This window comes from Manis javanica, chromosome 2, assembly GCF_040802235.1.
Source record: "Manis javanica isolate MJ-LG chromosome 2, MJ_LKY, whole genome shotgun sequence".
In the NCBI taxonomy this organism is placed as follows: Eukaryota; Metazoa; Chordata; class Mammalia; order Pholidota; family Manidae; genus Manis; species Manis javanica.
Window position 1 is genome coordinate 105,339,357 of NC_133157.1, and position 24,182 is coordinate 105,363,538.

The following is a 24,182-nucleotide window of genomic DNA, read 5'->3' on the forward strand; positions in this document are numbered from 1 at the left end:
TAAAGCTATTTAATATGCTTTATGTGTAAGGAGAAACAGCTGGTAAAACCCTGAGACTATGTGAAAACCAATCCAAAAATATTTTAAAATTTGTTGTTAGCATTGATTCCAGCAAATAATCATGTGAATTTAATAAATGACTTAATATAACTAAAGGAGTTCAGAACTCTATAATAAAGCTCCTAAGTACTGCCACATATTTAAATAAATCACTCAGTAACATGCCTGGTCCAATGGTTGGTGGTGAAGGTGTAGGGACAGCAATTGGAATGCCAATACTGCTGCTTCCACTGTTTTCTCGACTTCCACTTCCTCCACTACTCCCACTGCAAAGAAAAAATTGTGAAAAGAACATTTCTACAGATTTATATATACATATATATATATATGAAACAAGAGGTTTTAAAAACTTTCATACAAAATTTAACCCTAATACTTGAAGTGGTTCTTCTGTTTCATTTTATTTCTGAATCCACTGGAAACCAATATAATAGTATGACAGTAATCAGAGAACTACCAAAAGAGATCATCCTATTGAGAAATGAATGACCAATAAAATCTTGTAGTACAATCAGTCAACAGAATTTTATTTAAAATCTACCATGAACAACAGTGAACAGACATGAACTACATTGCTGTGGAGCTCATATCTGAGAATGGGAAAACATTAATAAATGGTGTGATGGATGTCACAAAAAAGAATATACAAGATGCTATGGAAATTAATAAAGAAGGTAAGCAGTTTTAGTCTGGATTAGTATGAAAACCTCCATTTCAAAGGATGGTGAAGAAGAAATGGAAAATGTCTGGAAAATCAGCAAAATGACAGAAATAGTAACAAACTTTCTGCATGGGGTATTCTAGAATACTCAATACTGTTAAACTTTAACCAATTCCCTATTCTAATTCCTACGGCTTTAGTGTCCTTTAAAGTACACAACCTCACACTATCCAGTTCTTTTCTAAATCTACATGTGTGCCCATGTATAATGCACACATATAGACTCAGGCTCCACATTATGTTTTAAAATCAACATCACAGGCTAAATAGGCAACAAACTCAATGATACAAAGATGTGCTCTGCCTAGGTAAACTTTTAATTTTTTTTTCCAGTATAATCATTGTATAATTATATTACTACATTTTAATGGAAGAAAAAGGTGTTTATGTAACAAAAATTGCTTTGATGTGAAAGCTTCTACTCCCTCAAGTCAGGTAAGCAATGCCCTCCTTTGCACCACCACTGCATCACAGACATATGCATATTTTGGGTTATGTGCCCCTTTTCTAACATGGGGGTTGGCAAATTACAGCCCGTGGGCCAAATCTGGCCAATGGTACATCCAATTTTTAAGAATGCTTTCTACATTTTAAATATTTGGGTTAAAAACTGAGAGGCATAATATTTTATGACAATATTAAAATTATATGAAATTCTGTGTATAAAATGGGAATAATGCTACTTCACAGATGTTTTATGATTAAATATTCAATTTCTATCAAGAAAAAAAATTATATGAAATTCAAATTTCTGTGCAATATGTAACATTTTACTAGAATACAACCATGCTCTTTCATTTATATGTTCATGTCCATGGCTGCTTTCATGCCATAATGACAGAGCTAAGTAACTGTAACAGAGATGCTATGGTCCACAAATCCTAAAATACTGACAATCTGGCCTTTTATTAAAAGATGTGTGGATCCCTGTTCTAACAGAATGAGTTTCTGTAAAAAAGAACTATACTATATTAGAATATCCCAAGTATCTAACAAAGTAACTCTTAATAACTGCTTGTTGAATATGACTAAACTACTTCCACCACAGAGAAAAACAGATATAATTCAAAAAACAAACAACTTTCATCCTCATTGAACTTGACCTGATGCAGTAACTGCAGATATCAATACAATTTATTATTTACTAACACTAGCAATAAAAAGTTATCAATTAGAGAATTAAGACTTTGATGTACCCTATTTCATTGTATCCCCAAAAATGATTTTGCTAAGTTGTATCTCTAATATGCCAACTTAAAAGTGAAAGTAAAGAGAGGTTCTTTGCTCAAGTTATTAAGTAAGTCAGAAGTAAAACTCAAGATAAAACAACACATTTGTCTGGCTTTATAAAAGTACCCAAATACAGAGTGGCTACTTCTGGAGGGGGAAGAAGGTTGAGGCAATAATTAGGAAAGGACCGAAGAGGGACTTCTGGACTGCTGGTAATATTCCATTTTCTGATCTGGGTGATGGTTAGTTACATTAGCATGTTCAATTTGTGCTAATCTATTAAGTTGTATACTTAATAAAGTGTATACTTTTTCTAAATGTGTGTTATCCTCCATAACCAAGTTTTTAAAAATCCACTGGGTAGTTGCTAAACCTTTTTAAAAAACAATTTATACAATAACACATTCCAGCATATCAACTCTCTCAAGAATTCTTCCTCACATTTAAGCTGTCTTTCCTCTGACCGCTTAAAGTTTAAGTCTTGTTCTGTAATTTCAAATTAAATTTTTAAATCTTATGATATTAACCTTTTATACAAAAATCTTCTGGATTTTGATGTTTTTAAAAAAGACTTCCAAAAAATATTCTTTAGGCTTTATCCAAATACAAATGTGCCCATCAAAGAAATAATTAACAATCTGCTAACAGCATAATCACCTATTAAAAAATCTAAAAAACAGAAGTTATGACACAAACTTCCAGGAACATACACATTATTATTTCTCTTGGCAATTACATTCTATACTAGTATTAGGGTAGAACTGCATTCAGCAGCTTCACATAAGACTGCCCCAGTCAGAACATCCCTTTCTGACACTCAAAGGCTTAATCTCCAGGCTTACCTGTGTGTCCTCGGTCTCTGATTTAAAGAAGCTGTCCTGCCTGGACTATGCTGACTTCCAAGCCTAGCAGGACTTGTCATGTAGTCATTAGGAACTGTTGGGGGTTTAACAGGTTCCAGGGTTTTGTAAGGAGTATTCCGTCTAAACAAGTTTAGTAAGAGAAGAAAGAAAAAGTAAGAAAAATTAAATAAAATTTCCCCACAAATTTGTGATTGTCTCTTTGTAACCAAGTATAACACAAGTTTTTAAAAGAAAAGTTTTAAAAATAAATTTTTTAAAATATTCTTAATTGGGGTATATCATTTTTGTTACTGTAACACAATAACTAAAATTCATTAGCCTTTTCTTAGAAAAACCATAGGAAAGGGTAATTTTAAAGTTCTAACCTTATTTCTAAAAATAGGTTATAATTTTTTAAGTGCTTGATACTACCAAACTTTGAAATATACATTATTCCTATAACTCAATCACCCATAAGCCTCTGTCTTTATAAGTCATGGAATCTAAATGTCTCCTCTGCAATTTATTCCTACTTCAATATGGAAATAAATGGACAAGTATATACTGATCCTAGATGTAATGCCTTTAGTTTCTCAATAAATGATTTTAACTTGTTAACTTTCTATTTAATAACTTCATAGATTTTTTTTCAGGGGCAAGGGTTTTACAGAATGAAAATGGAAACTAAGATTCTCTAAAAATGTTGTGTTGATCCCTATTACTATAGAATATGATTTGCTACCCCTCCACCAAAAATAAGGTATGTATGATTTCCTATGTTAAGGTGAGCAATCTTCCAGAAATGCCTTACCCCATTATTCAGTATTTTTTACTGCATTGAGAAGTGACAAGGAATAAGCCAACAACTTATCTTTTCTATTTCTTTAACTAGCCTTTCCACAAAGCTCAAGCATGAAGGGTCCTAAGGTTTCAGCAGAAGCACAGTTACAAGTAGTCTAGATGAAGAGTTCCAAAGTCTCAAGTGCCAAGTAACATGGCTACCACGCTGAACTATACAAAACAGACCACTTACTCAAAGTTCTGTATTATAAATATGATAAATACATATGAAGGCACTGTATGGGATCCTCTGGTCATTTCATTTGAAATAAACTTAGATTTACATATTTTCTTAAATGGATTTGAAGATTAAAAAACGGCTCATTTACACATAAATGAAAGAACTTTTCCAGTAAAGACTTCTAGAGAAAATAATATAAAATAGGCATATTCATTTTCGATTCTATTCAAGGAATTAAGAACCAAAATGGATTTGTAAGAAGTAGACTAGATCATATTAAAAGTTTCCCAAGAAGGGTCCATACATTTACTGAAGTCACAGAAACAGCTTTTCTTTAGCACAGGAATTTTCCTGTACAATGTAGTTGAATTCTTACCCCAACGTTCCCCGGCCTGACATGGGAGGACTTGGTGGTTTCTGAGTAGGAGGATTTGTTCTCGACAGCGTGCCAGTTCTTGCAGGCTGGTTATTTCCATGCTAAAATGTGGAAAGAAAAGCTTTTATTTTTGCATCAAATTGTTCTCTTGGTGTTTTGACACCCTGTATTATTTTTTTAAATATCAGAATATGAAGTAAGGATTCCCAGACAGTTTTAATAACAGACTTTGGTACTACATTTGAAAAAGTCAAGAAACCATTGTACTTGGCTTTCCTAGTTTGTGCTATTCTTATCAAATTATAGTGAAAAACAGGTGACATTATTGGATTTTATACATTATTTTATTGTTAAACATATTAACCAAAATCAAACTTATCTGCATTCAAATAAATATGGGGTTTCCCCCAAATTTTTTAATGTGTACATGAATATAAACTACAGATCTCAGTGTCAATTTGCTAAGATATTCAACTGAAAAATTGCCTTTATCCTAGTAATTCAGTAACAAAGTCATGTATGATGTCTGGAAAACCTAATTATAAGTCAATAAAAGCAAGGCAACTATCAAAAGATAAGCGAAGCAATAAATGTTAGCAAAATTAATGTTCCTATATAAATGCAGATGTCAATATATCTTTGATATATTAACATATTCAAGCTAAATGTTGCTGATTTGAACTGAGTTTGAGTAAATTTAATCTACATAAATCCTATGGGGGAAAAGCAGACAGACAGAGGAAAAGTTTTCAATATTTTAGTGGCTCTGCAGCCTCTATCAATATAGAGGGAATACTGTGGATCAAATGATAAGTAACATTTCTTACCTTGGCTTTTAGCCACTTTACGATGGCAAAAAAAGGGGGGAAAAAGTAGAAATTAATTCTAAATTAAGTTACATCTGATAGGACAGGTTTACATTTACAGTTATTCAATTCATGTTAATAAGCTTCTTACCCAGCCATATTTCAAATATTTTGTAAAGAAAAAGATAGCCATAACAGTAGGGAAATATTCATGTGTTATCACATATTTTTAAAAGTATTTTTTTAAAACTATGTTATCACATATTTTTATGAATATATCCATAAAGATACCACCACTTAATTACGCTAATCTTATGCAGGTCCAAAAATTTCTTAGGTCAGCACTTTATCCTATGGAACTAACCTCACAGATGATAAACAAACTTTGATTTAAACATAAGGCTACTTTAATATATCAGTATACAAGACCTAATGCTTTACTGAAATAAGAGCATTCCCTAATGAATGGTAGTATATAGTACTTCAAAAAGTGATAAACTGCAAATGCTAAAATTAAAAATCACAGGTTGCTACCAAATTCAGAAAATGACCTAGCACCTCAGTGTTTGACAACAAAATCACAATGAACAGTAATAGCTTAGTCAGATTGTAAATAAGGAACAAACAAGCAGGGTATGGAAACCTACTTGTAACTTAATGAATTCAAATCTGAGCAGGCCAAGACTACTATGAAGATACATGTTGCTTTATTGCTAAGTTTTCTTCTAAAGCAGTTCACCAAAATGCAAAACTGAGAAAGCTGTTTTAATCCTAAAGGCTACTTCTGTGAAAGGTAACATCCTATATATGAAATATGTACATAGGAAATAATATGAACATTTGCACATATGAATAATGTGAAATAATGTGTACAGTCCTAATGCACCACTACTTGTATAAGAAAAAATATCTTCAGGCTGTACAATCTGCTTTTGTATAGACTTTTGGGAGATTTCAAGTTCTTTTCATAAAATCTCTATTTCTAAATATATATTTTCAGGTGACCATGAAGGCAAAATTATGACATCCAGAGAAGGAATGTACAGTTGGCCCTTGAACAACATGGTTGAACACTTAAACGCATTTTTTCAATAAATATATCAGAAAACTTTTTAGAGATTTATGACATTTTGAAAAAAACATTCTGTTCTCCATCTTACTTTACTGTAAGAATACAATAATATAATACATAGATACACACAAAATATGTGTTAAACTACTGTTTATGTCATCAGTAGGGCTTCCTTCTGGTCCACAGTAGGCTATCAGGAGTTACGTTTTTGGGGAGCCAAGTTATATGCAGATTTTTAACTGCATAGGGGATTGGCACCCCTAACCCCTACATTGTTCAAGGGTCAACTGTACTTTGTCTTAGATATATTCTCATTTCTAGAACCTGTGCCAGTATTTTAGTATTCTTTAATGTTTGTTTAGAATGATACTGCTCATGTTTGCCTAGAAAGAACTTCTGGAATTCTACTAGCTGCTACATTTCACACGTGAATTAAGAAATTAAACTTTAATAACATTATTACCCTTGAAGATGTACTGATGTAGTAATTGCATTACAACGCACAAAATACTAACTTAGAAATATTCTAAACAGGCCTATACATCTTCGCTCATTTGTTGATTCAAATGAACAAATGAAAAAATTACTTCCTTATTTATAATCTAGCATTCAAGTATAACCTGGTTTTAAATGAAAGAATGAAAAGAGAATTTGAGAATGAAAATTTTGGCCGAACTCTGCCATTATGCAATGGTACATAAGCTCAGCCTCCTCTATTAAGTGTGTATGCGTATACATATTAGGGTTGAGGAGCATTAGAAGGAAATAATCTCTATTATTTTACAGCTTAAAATAGTACAATTGTTAGCAACATACAAAATTTTTCCACTTATGTTCCCAAAATTACACTTTTTATTTCCTTAAGATGTCACTTCATTTCCTTGACATTCATATTTATGGACAAGCTCCTTTACCATTTCCTTGGAATCTTAGGTTGAAAACAACAGAATTCTCTTTTATTCCTTGCTATCTTCTGGCCCTCAATAAATCATAAGCTTTGCATACCACAGATTCTACCAGTCCATAAGTCAATCCTTTCTTTGATATGACTGATTAGCTTATTCCTCTGTTTAATAAAATTGGAACCTTTAAAAATATCATTCCTTTGTACATATTTTGAAGCTTCAGTGTGTCCACTAACGTAATGTAAAAACTTGTAAATCACATGGTCTTTTCAAGGCTTAAAAACAAACACCTATATGGATAATCCTTGGAAAATTATAAACCAGGCTATAAGGCTGTTAGTTTTTATTACTGTTTATCAAAAAATAAATTTAAATGTCTCTGCTAAGTATTCAGGCCTTCTCTATTCTAGCTTACTTACACACCTTGTGCTCCCTTATAAGGTTCATTCTCCTTTATGCATACATACTCTGGTAGTTTATCTACGCTAGGATTCCATTATCTATACCTTACACATTGTTTCCAAAAGTCAAATCAGATCTACCTTTAGATTTTTGTTCCATATTTTTAATTCCTAAACTGATGTGTGCCATCTATTTCACAGCATAAAAGGCATTAATATTGTAAGCATTATTTAAATTAAACAGTACAAATGCCAAGTGCCAAAACACTAAAATTTGTATCACAAAAGAAGAAAACATGATGGAATATTAATCTAAATATAGAAACCTTAACATAAAACTTAGTAAATATAAGAAGAAATATTAATATATTTAGATACATTTTTTTTAAATCTGTCTTTTTAAAATACCAAAACACCAAAGTCAAAGCCTAACACCCATATGAATATCTGCCAATATATAAAGAGCTAATTTCTTTAACAAAAAAGGAATTCTTATAAATTAGTAGAAAACAAACTTCTAAATACAAAAGTAGTCAAAAGATAAAATAATTCTAGAACTGTAAATAAGTATAGTGTCACCCTATATGTAAAACACTGATTTTAAAATAAATTAAAATTTTTCCTTCTCATAATTGTGGCCCTGGCATTTGTTCTTTAACTGGTAACCCAATTTCTAACCTTCACAGATCTCTACAGTTCTCTAGAAATTTTAATTAAGTCAGCAATGATCTTTTAGAGAAATGAGAAAACTAGAGAAATAAATCAGCAATAAGACTGACTACTGGGTAAAAAATGTGTGTGTTTGTGTATGACAGAAAAAAAATATGAACAAATATGCCACATATCAGCTTCTAAGATATTGTTCTCACAGACCACCCATTCTCCTACCCCTACTCACAAATATATTTTAAAATAGCCTGTACAACAACATGAATGGTCTTAATGCCACAGAACTGTACTTTAAAATGGTTAAATGGTAAATTTTACCTTAGGCATATTTTACCACAAATAAGTTTAATACCTATGTCTAAAATAACCATATTACAAAAAGCACATTGCCAAAATTTACATCTGTGTACTTCTCGTGTATATTATGCTACATTTACATCTTGCATGTGTGTATATATATATGATGAAACGGTTGAATTTTCTCATCCAAAATTTCCTTTAAATTTAGTTTCGTTGTACTCTGCTAAGTACCATGTAAGTGTTATACTAAGTACTATGTGTTTTAACTGTTAAATACTATTATTAGTGGAGGAATAATACAGGATATTCACTTAGCAGATAGTAATTTTTTTTATGAGAGTGTTTTTGCTTTGGAAGGAAGATAAATCAAGATTAGGTAAAAGGGGAAGAAGTGAGTGTGGGTGAGCCTGAGTATGTGTGTGCATATATATGTACAGTTCTGTGGCACTAAGACCATTCATGTTGTTGTATATATATATATATTTTATCCCCAATGAGGTAATAATACAAAAGTAGTTCCTCCAGACTCTAAGGATTCAAATCCTGTATATCAATCTAGTCTAAAATATCTGAAATTAAAATGGTATTTAAGCTCTTATACAAGCCTAGCCTCATCCTTGGGCAAGTAACAAGAAATAAACAAATCACCTCTTCTACATTTGCAAAGTGTCACAACTTTACATATAACTTCCAAGTGAAGGGTACAACATAATAGTGAAGGGCAGATTCCAATAGTCCCACAGAAGAGTAGAATAAAGATGAGTGTTGTCTGCTATATTCTCTTCTTGAATAAGAACCCCAGATAATTCAGAATGCAACATATCCAGCAATAGCTCCAGTCAGATGAACCCATTAGGAAAAGCTTCAACACTCTGACTCCTAAAAAATTTTTATGAGTATCTGAAGAACAGAAACAAAATCAAATAATGGTCCTCTAGGAAAGGGACTATTAAATTTCAGAGGAACAGTTTATCCTGAGTAGAGACAGAGAGAGAATTCAGGTCATTCCAGATGTTTGCAAAATAACCCACAGGTACCTAAAAAGTTGACAGGCTACAGGTATCCATAAAGAGCAGCTAATTCTGCCATGCTAAGAAACAGACATAGGCAACAGATAATCTTTTTCTTAAAAGTCTGTTGGAGAGGTGAGGCTCAGAACCTCACCCCCCTGCTTTGAGAGAAATCTTCTGCATCCGTGGATGTTTTGCTGCCCTTGTCTAGCCTGGATTAATACTTAGTCCATAGGCACACACCTGATCATCTGATCATCTACATTTGCCCTCTTACAGCACTAAACTATGTTTTCTACCTTTATCTTGCATCTACCTACCACTTCAGCATTTTATTAAAAATAAAAATAATAATAATAATAAAGGGAGAAATGTGGGATCAACATATAAATCAAGTACAAAAATCAAACAAATATTCATATTTGACCTGATTGTTTATAGGTCATAATGCGTGATCAAAACCGAAAGTTTCTGTGATGAATGCCCTTGTACTGTTCACCATGTAAGAATTTATTCACTATGTAAGAATTCGTTCACCATGTAAGAACTTGTTCGTTATGCTTCAGAAGATTGGAGACTGACGAGAATTAGACTTGAGATGGATTAATGATTGTACATTGAGCATTGACCCCCCTATACTGAATTTTATTGTTGTTAACAACCATTTGATCAATAAATATGAGAGATGCCCTGTCAAAAAAAAAAAAAGTCTGTTGGAGTGGTAGTGGTACACACAACAAAATTATGCACAATTTTTATTTTTTACAGATTGCTGGAATTACATCCACATCCACACAGATGCAGTACTGTGTATACATATTTAGGAATAAAAGGTTTAAAGTAATTGGGTAGGGGTACAGGTACAGGGAAGTTGGCCATGATTGGCTGACAGTGGGTGATGGGTGATGAGGGCTCAACAGAATACTCTCAGCTTTTGTGTATGTGGTCGAGGCTTCCCATAATAAAGTTATTTTTACCTCAAAAAAAAAAAGATTTAAAGTATTTATAAATTACTTTCTGAATCAAACCTGGAAAGCACATAGTTTTTATTTTTAAATATTCATTCAGTACTATAACGTACGGGGGGGGGGGGGCACAGGGAAGGTAGTATAGCACAGACAAACAAGTAGTAGTAACTCTATAGCATCTTACTATGCTGATGGACAGTGAGTATAATGGGGTATGTGGTGGAGACTTGATAATGGGGGGACTCTAGTAACCATAATCTTGCTCATGTGATTGTATATTAAGGATACCAAAATTTTAAAAAAATCATTCAGTGCTGAAAAGCAAGACCTGGTATTCATAATACACATTTGTGTTAGTCCAGTACTCAAATGGCTAAATGAATAGACACTTTAAGTTTCATTATCTTCTAGAATATAGCCTATACCACTGGTAAAATTCTGTCCCAAGCTTACTATAATATATAACTGATATTAATAAATATTCTATGAAAATTGTAATGCTAATTACTAGCTGAGAATCTAATTCTTTTCAAAAATAATCTTTACCACCATATATCCTATCCAAAATATTTATTGGATAAATTATTTCAAGTTAATATAATAAAAAAATGCTTACCTTGACACCATGGCCCACATCATCCAGAACTGTATAGTCAATAGGTTTCCGAATATACCTTACAGGGCGCTCCATATTTGCAGGTGCTATTATTTTGTGAGTTCTTGATGTATTCTTATTTGTTGTCAAAATACCAATCTCTCTTCGAGCCACTTTCTCTTTATGAATGTCCACGGTCTACATTTCAAATTTGAACAAAGCAAGAAAGTATTATTAGGCATAGTAAGTAATATATATATTATATTGTTTCCAAGTATATATATTAGACCATATACAGGTTGGACCATAAGGCTGGATCACGTCTTTTTTCCAGTAGATATGCCTTTCCCTTCAAAATTCAGCATATTAATATCCTCAAGGCTTAAAACAGGGAATATCTAAAGATGATTAAGAGCACCAAATAACTTTAATGGATATGATTCTAAAACGATTCTCAGGAAAGCAAGTTTCTTTCCTGAAGACTTGGTATGTGTGGAAAGGAAAGGAGTTCCTGTTCTAAGTAGCTTACAGTTTATTTAGTGGAGATGCAGACCAGAAAAAAAAACAGTAATTACAACACAATGAGGTTTAAGTGCTGTTGTGACACATGCACAGTTTATATGAAATTACTCTAAAGGTGTTCAGAGCAAGAGGTTGAGACGGGTTCATTTTAAGTCTTTACAGAGTAGGTAGCTTTTTAAGGATGAGTAGAAGAGGCAAATAGTGAAATTATTCAAGGCAGAAAGAACTGCATGTTGCAGACAAAGTTATACAAGAAAAGGTGATAAAGCACAGGCTACAAACTGGCAGCATGCAGCCTACCTAATGTGGCCTTTATGGCTTAAAAAATTTTTTTTGTTTGTTTAATTGCCAACATTTAAAAACTAGATTGTAGTCAGTACATGAGAAATAATTATACAACTGCTGAACAATTTAAACTTTGTCCTAATGGTAATGGGGAACGAGTGACAAATTTACACTGACTGATAACATTAGATCTGCATTTTAATAGTTCCCTCTCCCAGAGGTGTTGAGGACAGAACAAAACCACTGGCAATAAGAGCAGTTAGGAAGCAGTTATGGTAGTCTAAGTGAAGAAAGTAAGGATGTGAACTAACTTAAGCAAGGTGTGTTGTCAAGAAAAAAGAACAAAATTAATGTTATATTTAAAACTGTCTTTCACCAGAATTGTAAAAACTGACTGGGAAAGAACCTGTAATCAAGTATGTCCTCCCAACTTCAAAACAAGGTAAAGGAAAACAACTGTCCTGGGTGTCTTGCAACAAAAGGCACTGACTCCCTTTATTCTCGATATTTATATTATGGTAAATGGCCTTAGAACATATAGTGTCTTTTTGGAGGGCAAAAGGCAGGTTTGTTTATTGCCCAGTATAATAGCCATAATGTCAGACCCAGGGCAAAGGTTAGGAAGGTTTATTACCCATTATAGAAGATCTGGTGTCCTCAGCAGGGAGTTCTGTACCCAACTCTGTCTACAGGCATCACCTGGCTCTCTTTGCAGTATCTTGTGGAAATGGGGGTAGTCATCTGGCACAAATGCTTACACTCTGGTTAGTGCTCTTGCCATATATAATGATCTCCTTTTCTGATCCAAGAATCTCATGTCTTCTAATTTTATCGATGAAATTATGGCAGGCTAGCTTATTAGCTTGCATGAAGGGTAAAATCTCAAACATTTCAAAATGTTTGACAACTTTGCAATGAGGATGGAATGGTGACAGAAACAAAGCTTTCCAGAAATGGAATGAAAGTCCAGTTGATTGGAACTGAGAGAAATCCATGGATATCATGAATGAACATGTTGACGAAACTGTATGGTCGACTAGGCAATGAATGGGTCCTCCACTTTAGTGCCTGTTAATGAAGCTGAATTGAGGTCACTTCAGGCTAAGTAGGTTCAAAGATAGTAACATGAATGGTGCCCCAGTACTGTCAACTATTCACCAAGCTGTCAGCTTCAGTACAATTAGTACTAAGATTTGTCTGGTAGAGTGAAGGGCAAGAACACGAGGTTCTGTCCAAGGTTACAGAGAAAAATGTCTACAATGGGAAAAAAAACCCTAAACCACTGTGGTCAGAACGAGGAGACTCTTTAGAACTTTGGCTGGTGTGCTCAGATGTGGGGGTGGAGCACATAATAGTTGTTACAGCGGGTGCAACCCTCCAGCAGTCTGTCTGGCAACATTCAATCTACTGGAGATAAGTAAAAGGCCTCAGCATTTTTTGGCATTGGGTATTCCCTACTGTAAGAGACCTTTGGCACCCTTGGGGAAACCACACTTAGACAAACTCCCCCAGCACTGACTAGTCTTCAGGCTCTTACTGTACTGTTAGCCCTGCCAGCCTTGGAGAGCTCTCCTAGACCTTATTTTGAAATCTTGACAATGTAGCCTGTATTAGGTAGACTCCTAAAAACAATGATGCTGCTATGCAGATCATTAAAGAGTATAAACCCATGGCCCCCACCGTGGCTGTAGCTGCTGAATCAAAGTGTTCCCAAATAAACAGATGGCATCAGTAATGACAATCTACACACAGAATAGAGAGTTTGGAGGTAAACCCAAAATACCACAGATTTATCTGGGTGATCAATGGCAACAGCACTGAAAACTGAAAGTAAATGTACCTTGTTTACTCATTCCCAAGGGGGAATCAAGACTAAATATACCTGGGGGTATGCTAGCTCACTCTTGGTTAAGAGGATGCAAAAAGTGTATGGCTCGGTTAGATACAGAGCCCATGTCACCTTCACACACATCTGTGGAGGGAGAGGGTACCTCCTTTCAATTACAGAAATCTGGGTAGCATTCACAGTGGGGAAGAGAAACTACCATGTCCTTTGAGATGGGGCTCTCTGCACTGCTTCAATTTTTATTACTGTTGTGGCTTCCACCACTGAATGTAAAATTGGTACTGACACTTTACATGTCTGTACTGTGGACGCTCCTAAATGCCAGGGTGGACTATTCCAACTTGGAGGAGCCCATGCAAAAAAGGATTGGTAGCTTCAGCACTTCACAATCCTTATTACCCCTTTGAGTACAAGTCTCTGTGCAAGGATAATTTCATAGTCTGTAGCCTCCGGCAAGAAGAGCAGCCTCCACTAGAGGCATCCCCAGTGTATGGATTCAATGCCTTCCTGACACAGCCATCAGGTTACCCACCTCTTGAAAAGTTTCCCATTTGGGAATGGGTCAACTCAAACTCAGTAACTAACAGAGTAGAAGGGACCTAACAAGCCTCTCTTACCACATGGAAATGGTTTATCCAAAAATGCAGCCAGACTGGCCCTTATGGCATCCCAGCCTTACATGAAAGAGTGGCAGCTACCCCTTTGAGAAATTTTATCCTCCATTCTATTACCCAAACCAAAGCTGCTGACTCAGTGAAGCCCTGGATTCACAGAAGATCCCCTAAATGTCTGAGCCCAGTTCAATAATAATTCAACTAAGCTGAAACCCTATGGCATCCAGTGGGCTGCCAAGCTGTTCCACCTCAGTGCCAGCTACACAGGATTGCAAGTGGGTGTGGCTGTTTTGTTCTGTGGGCAGAACTCAAGGATGAATTATCCCCTTAATAAGCCTTTTTATATTTTTACTGATGTGGGCTGTTACTGATGACCTAGGTGTTTGGTCTGTCACTTGAGAACCTACAGACTAACATTAAAGGCTGTCCACACACTGGAGACAAATGCAGTTTGTTGATCGTAACATCTGGGTCATTAGTGTAATGGCCCACTGCCTGATGGGACCAATTGGAATCAAGCTGCTGCTGAAGCCCACACTGTCCAGACTGCCATCACTGCTGCTGGATTCATCATCATACCAGCCATGTCAACATATGTACCGTCATGGGTCAGATACAAAGTAAAGGATCCTATGCTGCTGATGCAGAGGCAAACACTGCATCCCTCACTTGAAACTCCCACTTATCTCACAGTAAGAAAAAGACCCATTTACCTCACAGTGAGCAAGGCCATATTACCCGCTACTGGCAAATTGGCTACATTGGGCCTGTGACCCTCCCCCTCCTCTTGAGATTATCAGTGGTGCCTTACTGCTGATGGCCCTTTCAGGTTATGGTATTGCTATTCACTAGTTCAATCAGCTGACAACAGCCACACCACTGTTACCCTTGACAGCAATCTGTATCATGGTTTTCACTTTCCAAACCATTTGCAGTCTGATGATGGCACGCTTTTATCCCGAAAGGCATTAACAATGGACTGCAGTTAGTCAAGGTGCTTGATGACCTCCCACAGTCCCTACCATCCACAAGGATCTTGCATTGCTGAGTACTGCAAATGCCACCTCAAAAATCAACTCAAAAATTCAAAAACAAAAAACAACCAGGGTCAAAAAAGGACAAAAGTTCTGAAAATCAAAACCACAATGAGATATCATACCCATTAGGATGGCTACTACTAAAAAAAAAAAAAAAAAAACACCAGAAAATAATAAATGTTGGCAAGGATGTGGAGAAATTGGAACACTTATAAATTGCTGGTGGTAATATAAAATGGTACAGTTGCTGAAGAAAACAGTATAGTGGTTCCTCACAAAATTAAAAAGAATTAGCATATAACTGCAATTCCACTGCTCGGTATGTACCCAAAAGAACTGAAAGCAGGACCACCAAGAGATATCTGAACACTCATGTTGATGGCAGCAATATGCCCAAGAGCCAAAAGGAGGAACTTACCCAAGTGCTTACCGGTGGAAGAACACATAAACAAAATATGGCACATACATACAATGGGATATTATTCAGACACACTGAAATGACTGCCTTCAGGTAATCCCACCAAAAACAAGCACTAGACTCAATTAATTGTACTGAACTGGGAGCCCTAAGGCTGGCCAGCTGTCCAGGAGGCAGCACTGAAGAAATGTCTGCCTGTACTCCCTGACTTAATCAAATCGGTGCTACCTGGGAAGAGGTGGACAAGAGCTGTAAACACCACATTCTTCATAGGAGTACTTGTGCAGCATTAGCTTACCTCCCTCCAGAAAATGTGATGAATTACACCTAAGGAGTGGTCACAAGGGACCGTCTTAAGCAAGCACAAGCAGATCATGTAGCACACAGACAACTGTAATCTCTTCTAAGTAAGACTATTCATCCCACATCATCCCCAGTCTTCATGGGAAAATGAAATTCTAGATAGCTTAAGTTCTTTCTGTATTTTTCTTAAACATCATGGTGTCCCAACTCTCCTTAAAAATCATGTTTTTTCACCCTTCCTATTTTCTGACACAATACAGGACTATCCAGGACACTATTTCAAATTACCTGAAAAATTTTTCGCTTATTCTACTCCCTTCGCAGTCTCCCAATTAGGAATCATGAAAGTCCAAATCATAACCCCTCCGGCAATACACAACCTTCCAGATGGCAGTGTGATTAAGGCAGGAGGAGGGGAACAGGCTTGGAACATTTGTGTAACAGCACGTTATGTTCACCAAGCCAAAGTTAGCTTTTTCAGGGAGACTGTCCTTAATCTACTTCCTTCTTAAATTTCCTTACTTTCAACACTTCTTTTTTCACTGTTTGATAGCAAAAGAAGCAGTTTGATATGAAGAAAATTAGTTTTCAATTCTAATATACTTGAGGATAACATAAAAATATTCTGGAGTTACCCTAGTTGAGCAGGACTAGAAAGTCCAGGTGATCACCCTACAGCAATTCCTAGTCCTACCAAAACTGGCTGAAAACTACTGCTTTAAAAAAAGCACGCAAATGTGAAATCAGAAAACCTAGGTTTGAATACCAAACAAGTTGTAAAATTTTATAGAAGCTTTTAAACTAAGATTCCAGTTTGCCTATATAAAATGGAGATGGAATATTATTAGAACTTGTACTACTGTTTGATACAAAAAAAACTAAAATATTTTAACCATATCTGAATCTTTTTCTCAAACTATATAATCCAAAACCCTGCAATTAAAGTATTTCTAAAATACATATGAAACACAGACTTATCACATTGTGCATGAGAAACAATGAATGTTGAACCTGGAGAATATTATGCTAAATGAACTAATAAGCCAGGACCAGAAAAAAAGCTGCATGATCTCACTTACATGTAGAATCTAAAAGAGTCAAACACACAGAAGAAAGCAGAAGGTGGCTCCAGGGGTGGAGAAGTAGGGAAACCAGGGTATCCTAAAAAAGTTTGAACACACAGAAGCAGAGTAGAAGGTGGTTTCCAGAGTCCAGGGTGGAAAATGAGATGTTGGCTAAAGGCTATAGTTACAGTTATACAGGTTGAGAAAGTGTAGAGATTTAATATACATCATGATGAATACAGTTAATAATACTGTATTGAATGCTGGAAATTTACTAAGAGAGTAAACTTCAGGGGCTTTAATTGTGTGTACACACACAAAAGTAACTGTGAGAAGATATGTTAATAGCTTGACTATAGTAATCATTTCACTATATGTATATGTTTACCACATAATGTACAACTTAAATATATACAATTTTTATTTTAAAAAGTAAAAGAAGAAAGATGATTAATGTGAATTCTGTTCAAATCTCCAGTTTTGCAACTAGCTAGGAGATTCTGGAGGACTCTTTAGAGCCAGTCTAATGACCACTAAGGTTCTAGAAGCTTGAAACTCAAAGATTCTAAGAAAACAAGCCCAAAAGGCTAGAGTTCATTTGAAATAAGAAAGCAGATCTTACAGATGTAGACATCAGTAGAACAAACTAGAGAAAAGACTGAAGTCCAAAGATAAGTTCTGATAAATGAAGATCATGCTTGATGATTTAGCATCTTAAGGAGAAGTATTAACATGTTTAGGGGATCACCTTTTAAAGCAGAAATAATTATTAAAGATCATATATATATAATTAAAAGTTTACAAAATCCAAGAGCTAAGTTTAACACAGAACAGTGTTTCTTCTGTTTACTGCCTAAACATCAAATAACAGTAAAATAGCTTAACAACCCCTGTCCAATTTTGAAATTATGCAATGGTTCATAAAATGTCTTAATTTGAAGGAAGTCTTCACATTTTAAAAATAATTTTTTGAATTTTAGTATTTTATATTGCACTTTCAGCACATAAAATGAAATTGTACTGCAATGGGCTGGTAACAAAGACATGACTGCAGTAGTTTAATACAAAGCAAACAAGGCCTTTGAATTTGGATAATATAAAAGGCATAAATAATTGAGCTAATCCAACACAACTAGAAAACCCTTGACACTTAATATAAGTACAAATAATATAATGAGTTGTTTGTAAGAGAGAATAATGGCAATAGAGAACATAAGATCATCAACAGAAATTTTCTACCCTCACGAAAATGGTAACACCCTATAAAACTGTAAGAAACTCTCTCCCCACCATCCCATTATAAATAAAGGAAGAAATAAGTTAACAGTGAAATGTGAGTTTGACAGTTAACTGGGGAAAATGTATGTTACCTTCAAAGCCATGTACAGCACACCCCCACCTATTCATAAAAATACATCTCTCTCCGCCTACTCCCATTCAAAGTAGTATTGACACCAAATCCTCCCAAATTGATCTACAGTTTGTCTTACAGTAAAAACCCTAAAAGGATTTTTTCAGTTTCAAAATATATATTGAAGTCAAAGGGGAAAAAAATAACCAAGAAATGTTAAAAAAAAAATGAGAAAGGCAGACCTGCCCATTGAGATCTATTATAAAGTCATAGTAAATAAGACGGTATGGATGAATTCAACAAAAAAGAGAACTCAGGATTAAATTCATAAGAAAACTTGACATCTTACAGTGACAGCACAGTGGGAAAGAACTCATTATTCAAATAGGGCAACTAGTTTGCCATATGAAAGAAAACACTAAAAATGGATCCCTATTTTACACTATGGGGAGCAAAACCAATTCCAGATGCATTAAATAAGTGGCATATTTATACTTGAAATACACATTAATGAGAATGACTAAGTATATATGTAATACAGATAAACTGCAGAAACCTAATGCCAAATTAAAAATACAAGCGATGCTAGGCTACTAACAACATGAATCTATTTTTATTAGACCTAAATGCAAATAAAATTAAACTGTTCAGGGATACATATACAACTCAAAAATCTTTTTAAGGGGCAAGGAAATAATAAACATCTCCTCTGGGTTATGCATTGAAGCATACAGGTAGAAGATGCAGAACTGATCATTTTCTAGTTAACTTTGGTGGTGAATTCACAGATGCTTGTTTTATTATTACAAATGTTGTAACATACATTACACTTATTCTTCTGAATGTATTAAGTATAATTTTTCAAAAGTCTTTGTTCACACACAAAGTGCAAATGGAGAACAAAAAAATTATTATTCCTGGAGCAGTATCAGAAGACTCCATAAAAGAAATCTCATTTTAGCCAGCCATACTTGGCAGGCCAAAATGAAGAAAGGAGGACGGGCACAGAGGAAAAGCCAGAGGAAAAGCATAAGCAAAGGCAAAGAAGCATGAAAATATAACACCTACTTAGAGATTAAAGAAAATTTAAAATACCATGAAAAAAATTAAACTCTACTTTTATTGAGTTATTAAAGAAGTTAGAAAAACAAATTTGATAATTTCTTTTTAAATGGTGAGGAAGCCCGTTATAATGAGATTAGGAACTGAATAGGTAAAATAAATTTTATGGGAAGCAAAAGTTCTCAAGGAATGATTAAAATATTCCAAAAGTGAGTCTATTTAGAAAGGAAAATATTTCTTAAAACAAATGTTAAAATAAAACAAGTAGACAAATTTCTTTTTTATATTTTAAGATACAATTATTTAAAACCACTGTATAAAAATAATGTTTTAATTATGTTCTCTTTCCTTTCCCTTACCAATATGGGGCTTAAAAAAAGAAAGAGGAAAAGAAAACATGCTTCTTTTAAAGATCCTCCAGAAAAAAACCTTTTAATTATCAAAAGACAGAAAGGCAGGAGGCAGGCAGGAAGTATGACACAGCAAAACTACTTTATACTTCACTTATTTTCTACAATATCTTATTAGAAGGCCTGCCACTGCCAATACAGGGAGAGCATTACAGGTTTCAAGCAAAGAACCTTATGTATAAGTAAAACCACAGTAAATGTTTGCTGAAAGAGTAACTACAGAATGAAAACTGAAACACTTTTTCCCTGAATAGAAAAAGGACAGAAGTCTGAAAGGGATAGACAAGTGTAAGTCCTGAGAAAAGCCACACAAAGAAAGTCTTCAGCCAAGAGAGAGACAATCTTTGTCTTCTACTGCTTATTTGGACCGGACTCTGGAAATGGCCCTCTGCCCAAAATTCTGTGTTACAGATCTTTGTTCAGTGAGCTTGAAACAAGGTCCCAATCAACTGTGAAGCTAACTTGATTCAGAATGACCTATATACACACTATAAAGTAATCTATTTAGAACAGATGAGCTGCAAAGTAAGACTGATGGAAAAATATAACAAAATATTGGATCAGAACTATTCCAAAATATTTTATCCTGGGAAAAACTGGATCCGCCACTAACATTGTGGCCCATAGTGAATTTTTTAGTACCACCCAATGACATTTTTCTGTCTCTTCCCCTCCTGCTTAAGAATTTAAGACACAATAGAGAACACTCCATATGGTAATTACACATCCACCTCAAAAAAATGACTTGTGCCCTATTTATTCATAACTATTTTTGATCCAACTGGATCTAAGGTAAATATGAACTTTTAAGAGATCATTCAGATCAGTTTATCTTCTAAATATCAGGCCATGAATTTGTACCTAATCCCCAAACTAGTACTACTACTAAAAAAATTAACATCTGTTTTAATATTTATGAGTGTTTCTCTCTTCTTAAAAGATAACATATTTAAGCAGCAGACTCCAAGACTCCAAGAAAGGACAAGTGGTTACCAAAGTGGAGGGGTGGGGGAAGGGGAGTGAGGAGAGAGGGAGATGGGATTGAGGGGTATCATTGATTGGTTCACATGGTGTGTGTGGGGTCACAGTGTAGCACAGAGAAGACAAGTAGGGACTCTGTGGCATCTTACTATACTGATGGACAGTGACTGCAATGGGGTATGAGGGGGACTTGATAATAAGGGTGAATGTAGTAGCCACATTGTTTTTCTTGTGAAACCATCATAAGAGTGTCTATCAATGATACCTTAATAAAAACAAATAAAAATTAAAATTAAAATAAAAAAAGATAACATATTTAAAAGTCTGTAAAAATGTCAGGCATTATAGCCTAATAACTAAGAGCACAAGGTCAAGACCCAGACTGCAGACTTAGAAGTAGACTCTATCATATACTAGCTGCATGACTTTGGTAAATTACTTAACCAATCTAATCCCTTTGTTTTCTTATCACAAGATGAGACTTAAAAACAAATTATTATCAACCTCACACGGTTATTATGAGGATTGAATGAATTAATGTATGTAAAGGATTTTCAACAGTGTCTGCATATAAGAACTAAATAAACATTAGCTTTTATTATTATTGTCTGTTCCTGTTCCCCAATTCATATCCAAGTGTTTAACTCCTGAATTTATCAGATTAAACCAATTAAAGCTTAGAGACAGTAATAAATACAACTCATAAACAATTTTAGGAATTAAAAATTATTACTTAGTTCATTTAAGACACACCAGCTATATTAAACATAACAAGAAGTGCAAATCACTGTCACCAGAGGAGTCAAATACAACAATTTGTAAGGATTTGGATTATACTCAGTAGTAACCCTTTCTGAGCTTCCTCATTTCTTTCACATTCATCTTTGGAGTATTTCTGGCCCTGTAATTCTTATAGTAACAGTCACATTTGGGGATATTTACACAGAAAGGATATTTAAAGGTACTAATTAGTACTTCAGATTAAATTTAGAGCATTGAGTACCAATGTTTCTCCCTCCTGAGACTTCACCATAATTACTGCCAAAAATTAATTTTGTATATATAAATTATTATATATATTTATAGAGACATATATAATTTTTTCCTCCCCAGAAGGATAAGGGGGAAAAAAAGAAGAAAAATCAGTGGATAAGAACTTCCAATAAATCTTTGAATATCAGAAAGCAAGTGGAGGTAAGGTAACTAACTGATGAAAATAAAGAGCCACAGCTAGAACCCAAAATACCTATGCACAGCAACACAATTTATCCTAAAAGAATTTTAAAAAAAACCTTGAGAAGCTCCAAATTTGGAAGGGACAGGTTCTACAGACTACAAAAGTGAGGAACAGAATCAAAACCACTGTTAAGATACCACTTAACATCCACTGGCATGGCTATAATAAAAATAAATATACAATTTCAGTGTTTGCAGGTGTCTTGCTAATGGGTTTCAGCCCTGGGGAAGTTCGCTATGGATTCAATGCGACCAAAGAAATTGACAACAAAACGTTCTTTGGGGTGAAAGGGTTTATTACCCGGCTTGTTCTCCCAGCAGTAGGTCAAACACTAGTGTCTCCACCTCCACCCAGAGTACTGGGCCAGCTCTCTATATAGTGCAGTAATAGCTTATTGCCTAAAGGTGTGGAAGCAGTAGCCTAGCAACAGGCCAGTTACATCAGGTGGTTTAACTTAAGTGAGGTTCCTAGCCATAGGAACCCCACCTTCTCCACAGCAGGGATGTAGAGAAACTGAAACCCTCACGTACTGCTGTTAGGAATACAAAGTGGTGCAGCTGGTTTGGAAGCAAACAGCTGGTGGTTCCTTGCATAGTTAGAGTTACCATATGATTCTGCAATTCCACTCCCAGCCAATTTAGCTGAAAACATATGTCCACATAGGAACTTGTACAGAGAGAATCACAGCAGCAGTATTCATAATAGCCAAACACTAGAAACAATCCAAATATCCATTAACTGATAAATGGATAAACTGTGATACACCCATGATTAGATTATTATTTGGCAATAAAAGGGACTAACTACTGACACATGTTACAACATGGATGAACCTTAAAAGCATCATGCTAAGTGAAAGAAGCCATCACAAAGGGAGAGCCACATATTACTGTATGATTCCATGTATATGAAATATCCAGAATACACAAATCTATAGAGATAAAAACTAGCCTACTAGTTGCTTAAGGCTGGGTGGAAAGAGGAAGCAGGGTTTGGGGAGTGACAGCTAAGGAGTATGGAAGTTTTTTTTGGGGCACTGACAATGTCCTAAAACTGCTTGTGGTGACGGATGCATAACTATGAATATATACATATCAAAAGCCACTGAATTGTACACTTGAAGAGGGTGTTGTATATTAATCATATCTCAATAAAATTACTGTTTTTAAAAAGTGAGGAACAGAGCTAAAAGCTGTAGAATTAAGTATCTATATACTGAACAGTGGTGTTCCTGGTCCTTCTACTCACCATGTTCCCAGAATGCCAGCATTCCCTCATAAAAAACTCTCATGAAGAAATTAGAAAATTCTCCACTGTAGAAATAGGATGGTGTGAATAAAATGAGAGTTCCTGTGGCCAGGATTCTCACCTGGCCTTGGTTGACTAGCTCACAGCACACCTGTGGGGAATACATGGCTGTTGACTCTGTACAAATAGCTCCGCCCAGGGCTCTGGGTGCAACATGGTGGCACGGGTGCAACATGGTGGCACGGCTGCAAGGTTGAAGGAGAGCAGAGCAGAGGCTGGAGTGGTGGCAGTGCCGAGGACAGAGGCCCACAGGACAGCTGTGTGGGACGACTGTGCAGAGGCCCAGAGGATGGCTGTGCGGGACAGCTGTGCTGGCAGAGAGGCCCAGAGGCAGAGACCAGCTTGCTGCGTGCAGACTTACTCTTGAGTGGACAAGATTCTAGTGTTGGACCTGCCACCCTGGAATAACACTTTCACCCCAAGAAAGTTCTATTGTCATTTATGTGGTCACATTGAATCCATAGTGAACTTGTCCAGGGCTGAAACCCATCGGCAAGACATCATCATACTAGTTCTGTACTATTACATATGCACAAGTTACAAATTTCATAACATACAAAGTTGAAAAAGTAGACAAAGAAAACCTAGACAAGTAACCATTTTACCTGCCAAATTTATGAAATGAAAATGAAGAATTTGTAGCTTCCTGTCTGTGATTACATGACTCTTTTTTCTGAAATCTCCATTCTAATTGCCCTGTCCTTGTAAGAAACTAATTGGATTTGTACAAATTGGCAAAGCAGCATTCGGTTCAGAAAAGCCTAAACA

General features: G+C 35.2%; 1 protein-coding gene across 13 annotated transcripts in view; it reads right to left on the reverse strand.

The window, feature by feature from the left end:
• The window catches only part of ABI1 (abl interactor 1), a 146,812-nt gene that overhangs the window by 30,980 nt on the left and 91,650 nt on the right, over positions 1–24,182 (reverse strand). For 8 of the 13 annotated variants that reach the window (XM_073229050.1, XM_037004493.2, XM_073229052.1 and 5 more), the window contains exons 3-7: positions 10,998–11,174; positions 5,078–5,092; positions 4,251–4,351; positions 2,854–2,994; positions 226–326 (exon numbers count right to left, since the gene is read on the reverse strand). In XM_073229050.1, the coding sequence (XP_073085151.1) occupies positions 226–326; positions 2,854–2,994; positions 4,251–4,351; positions 5,078–5,092; positions 10,998–11,174 (535 nt within the window). The remainder of the gene's footprint in view (positions 1–225; positions 327–2,853; positions 2,995–4,250; positions 4,352–5,077; positions 5,093–10,997; positions 11,175–24,182) is intronic. The other 5 variants (XM_037004495.2, XM_037004502.2, XM_037004499.2 and 2 more) reach the window with 1 other exon arrangement.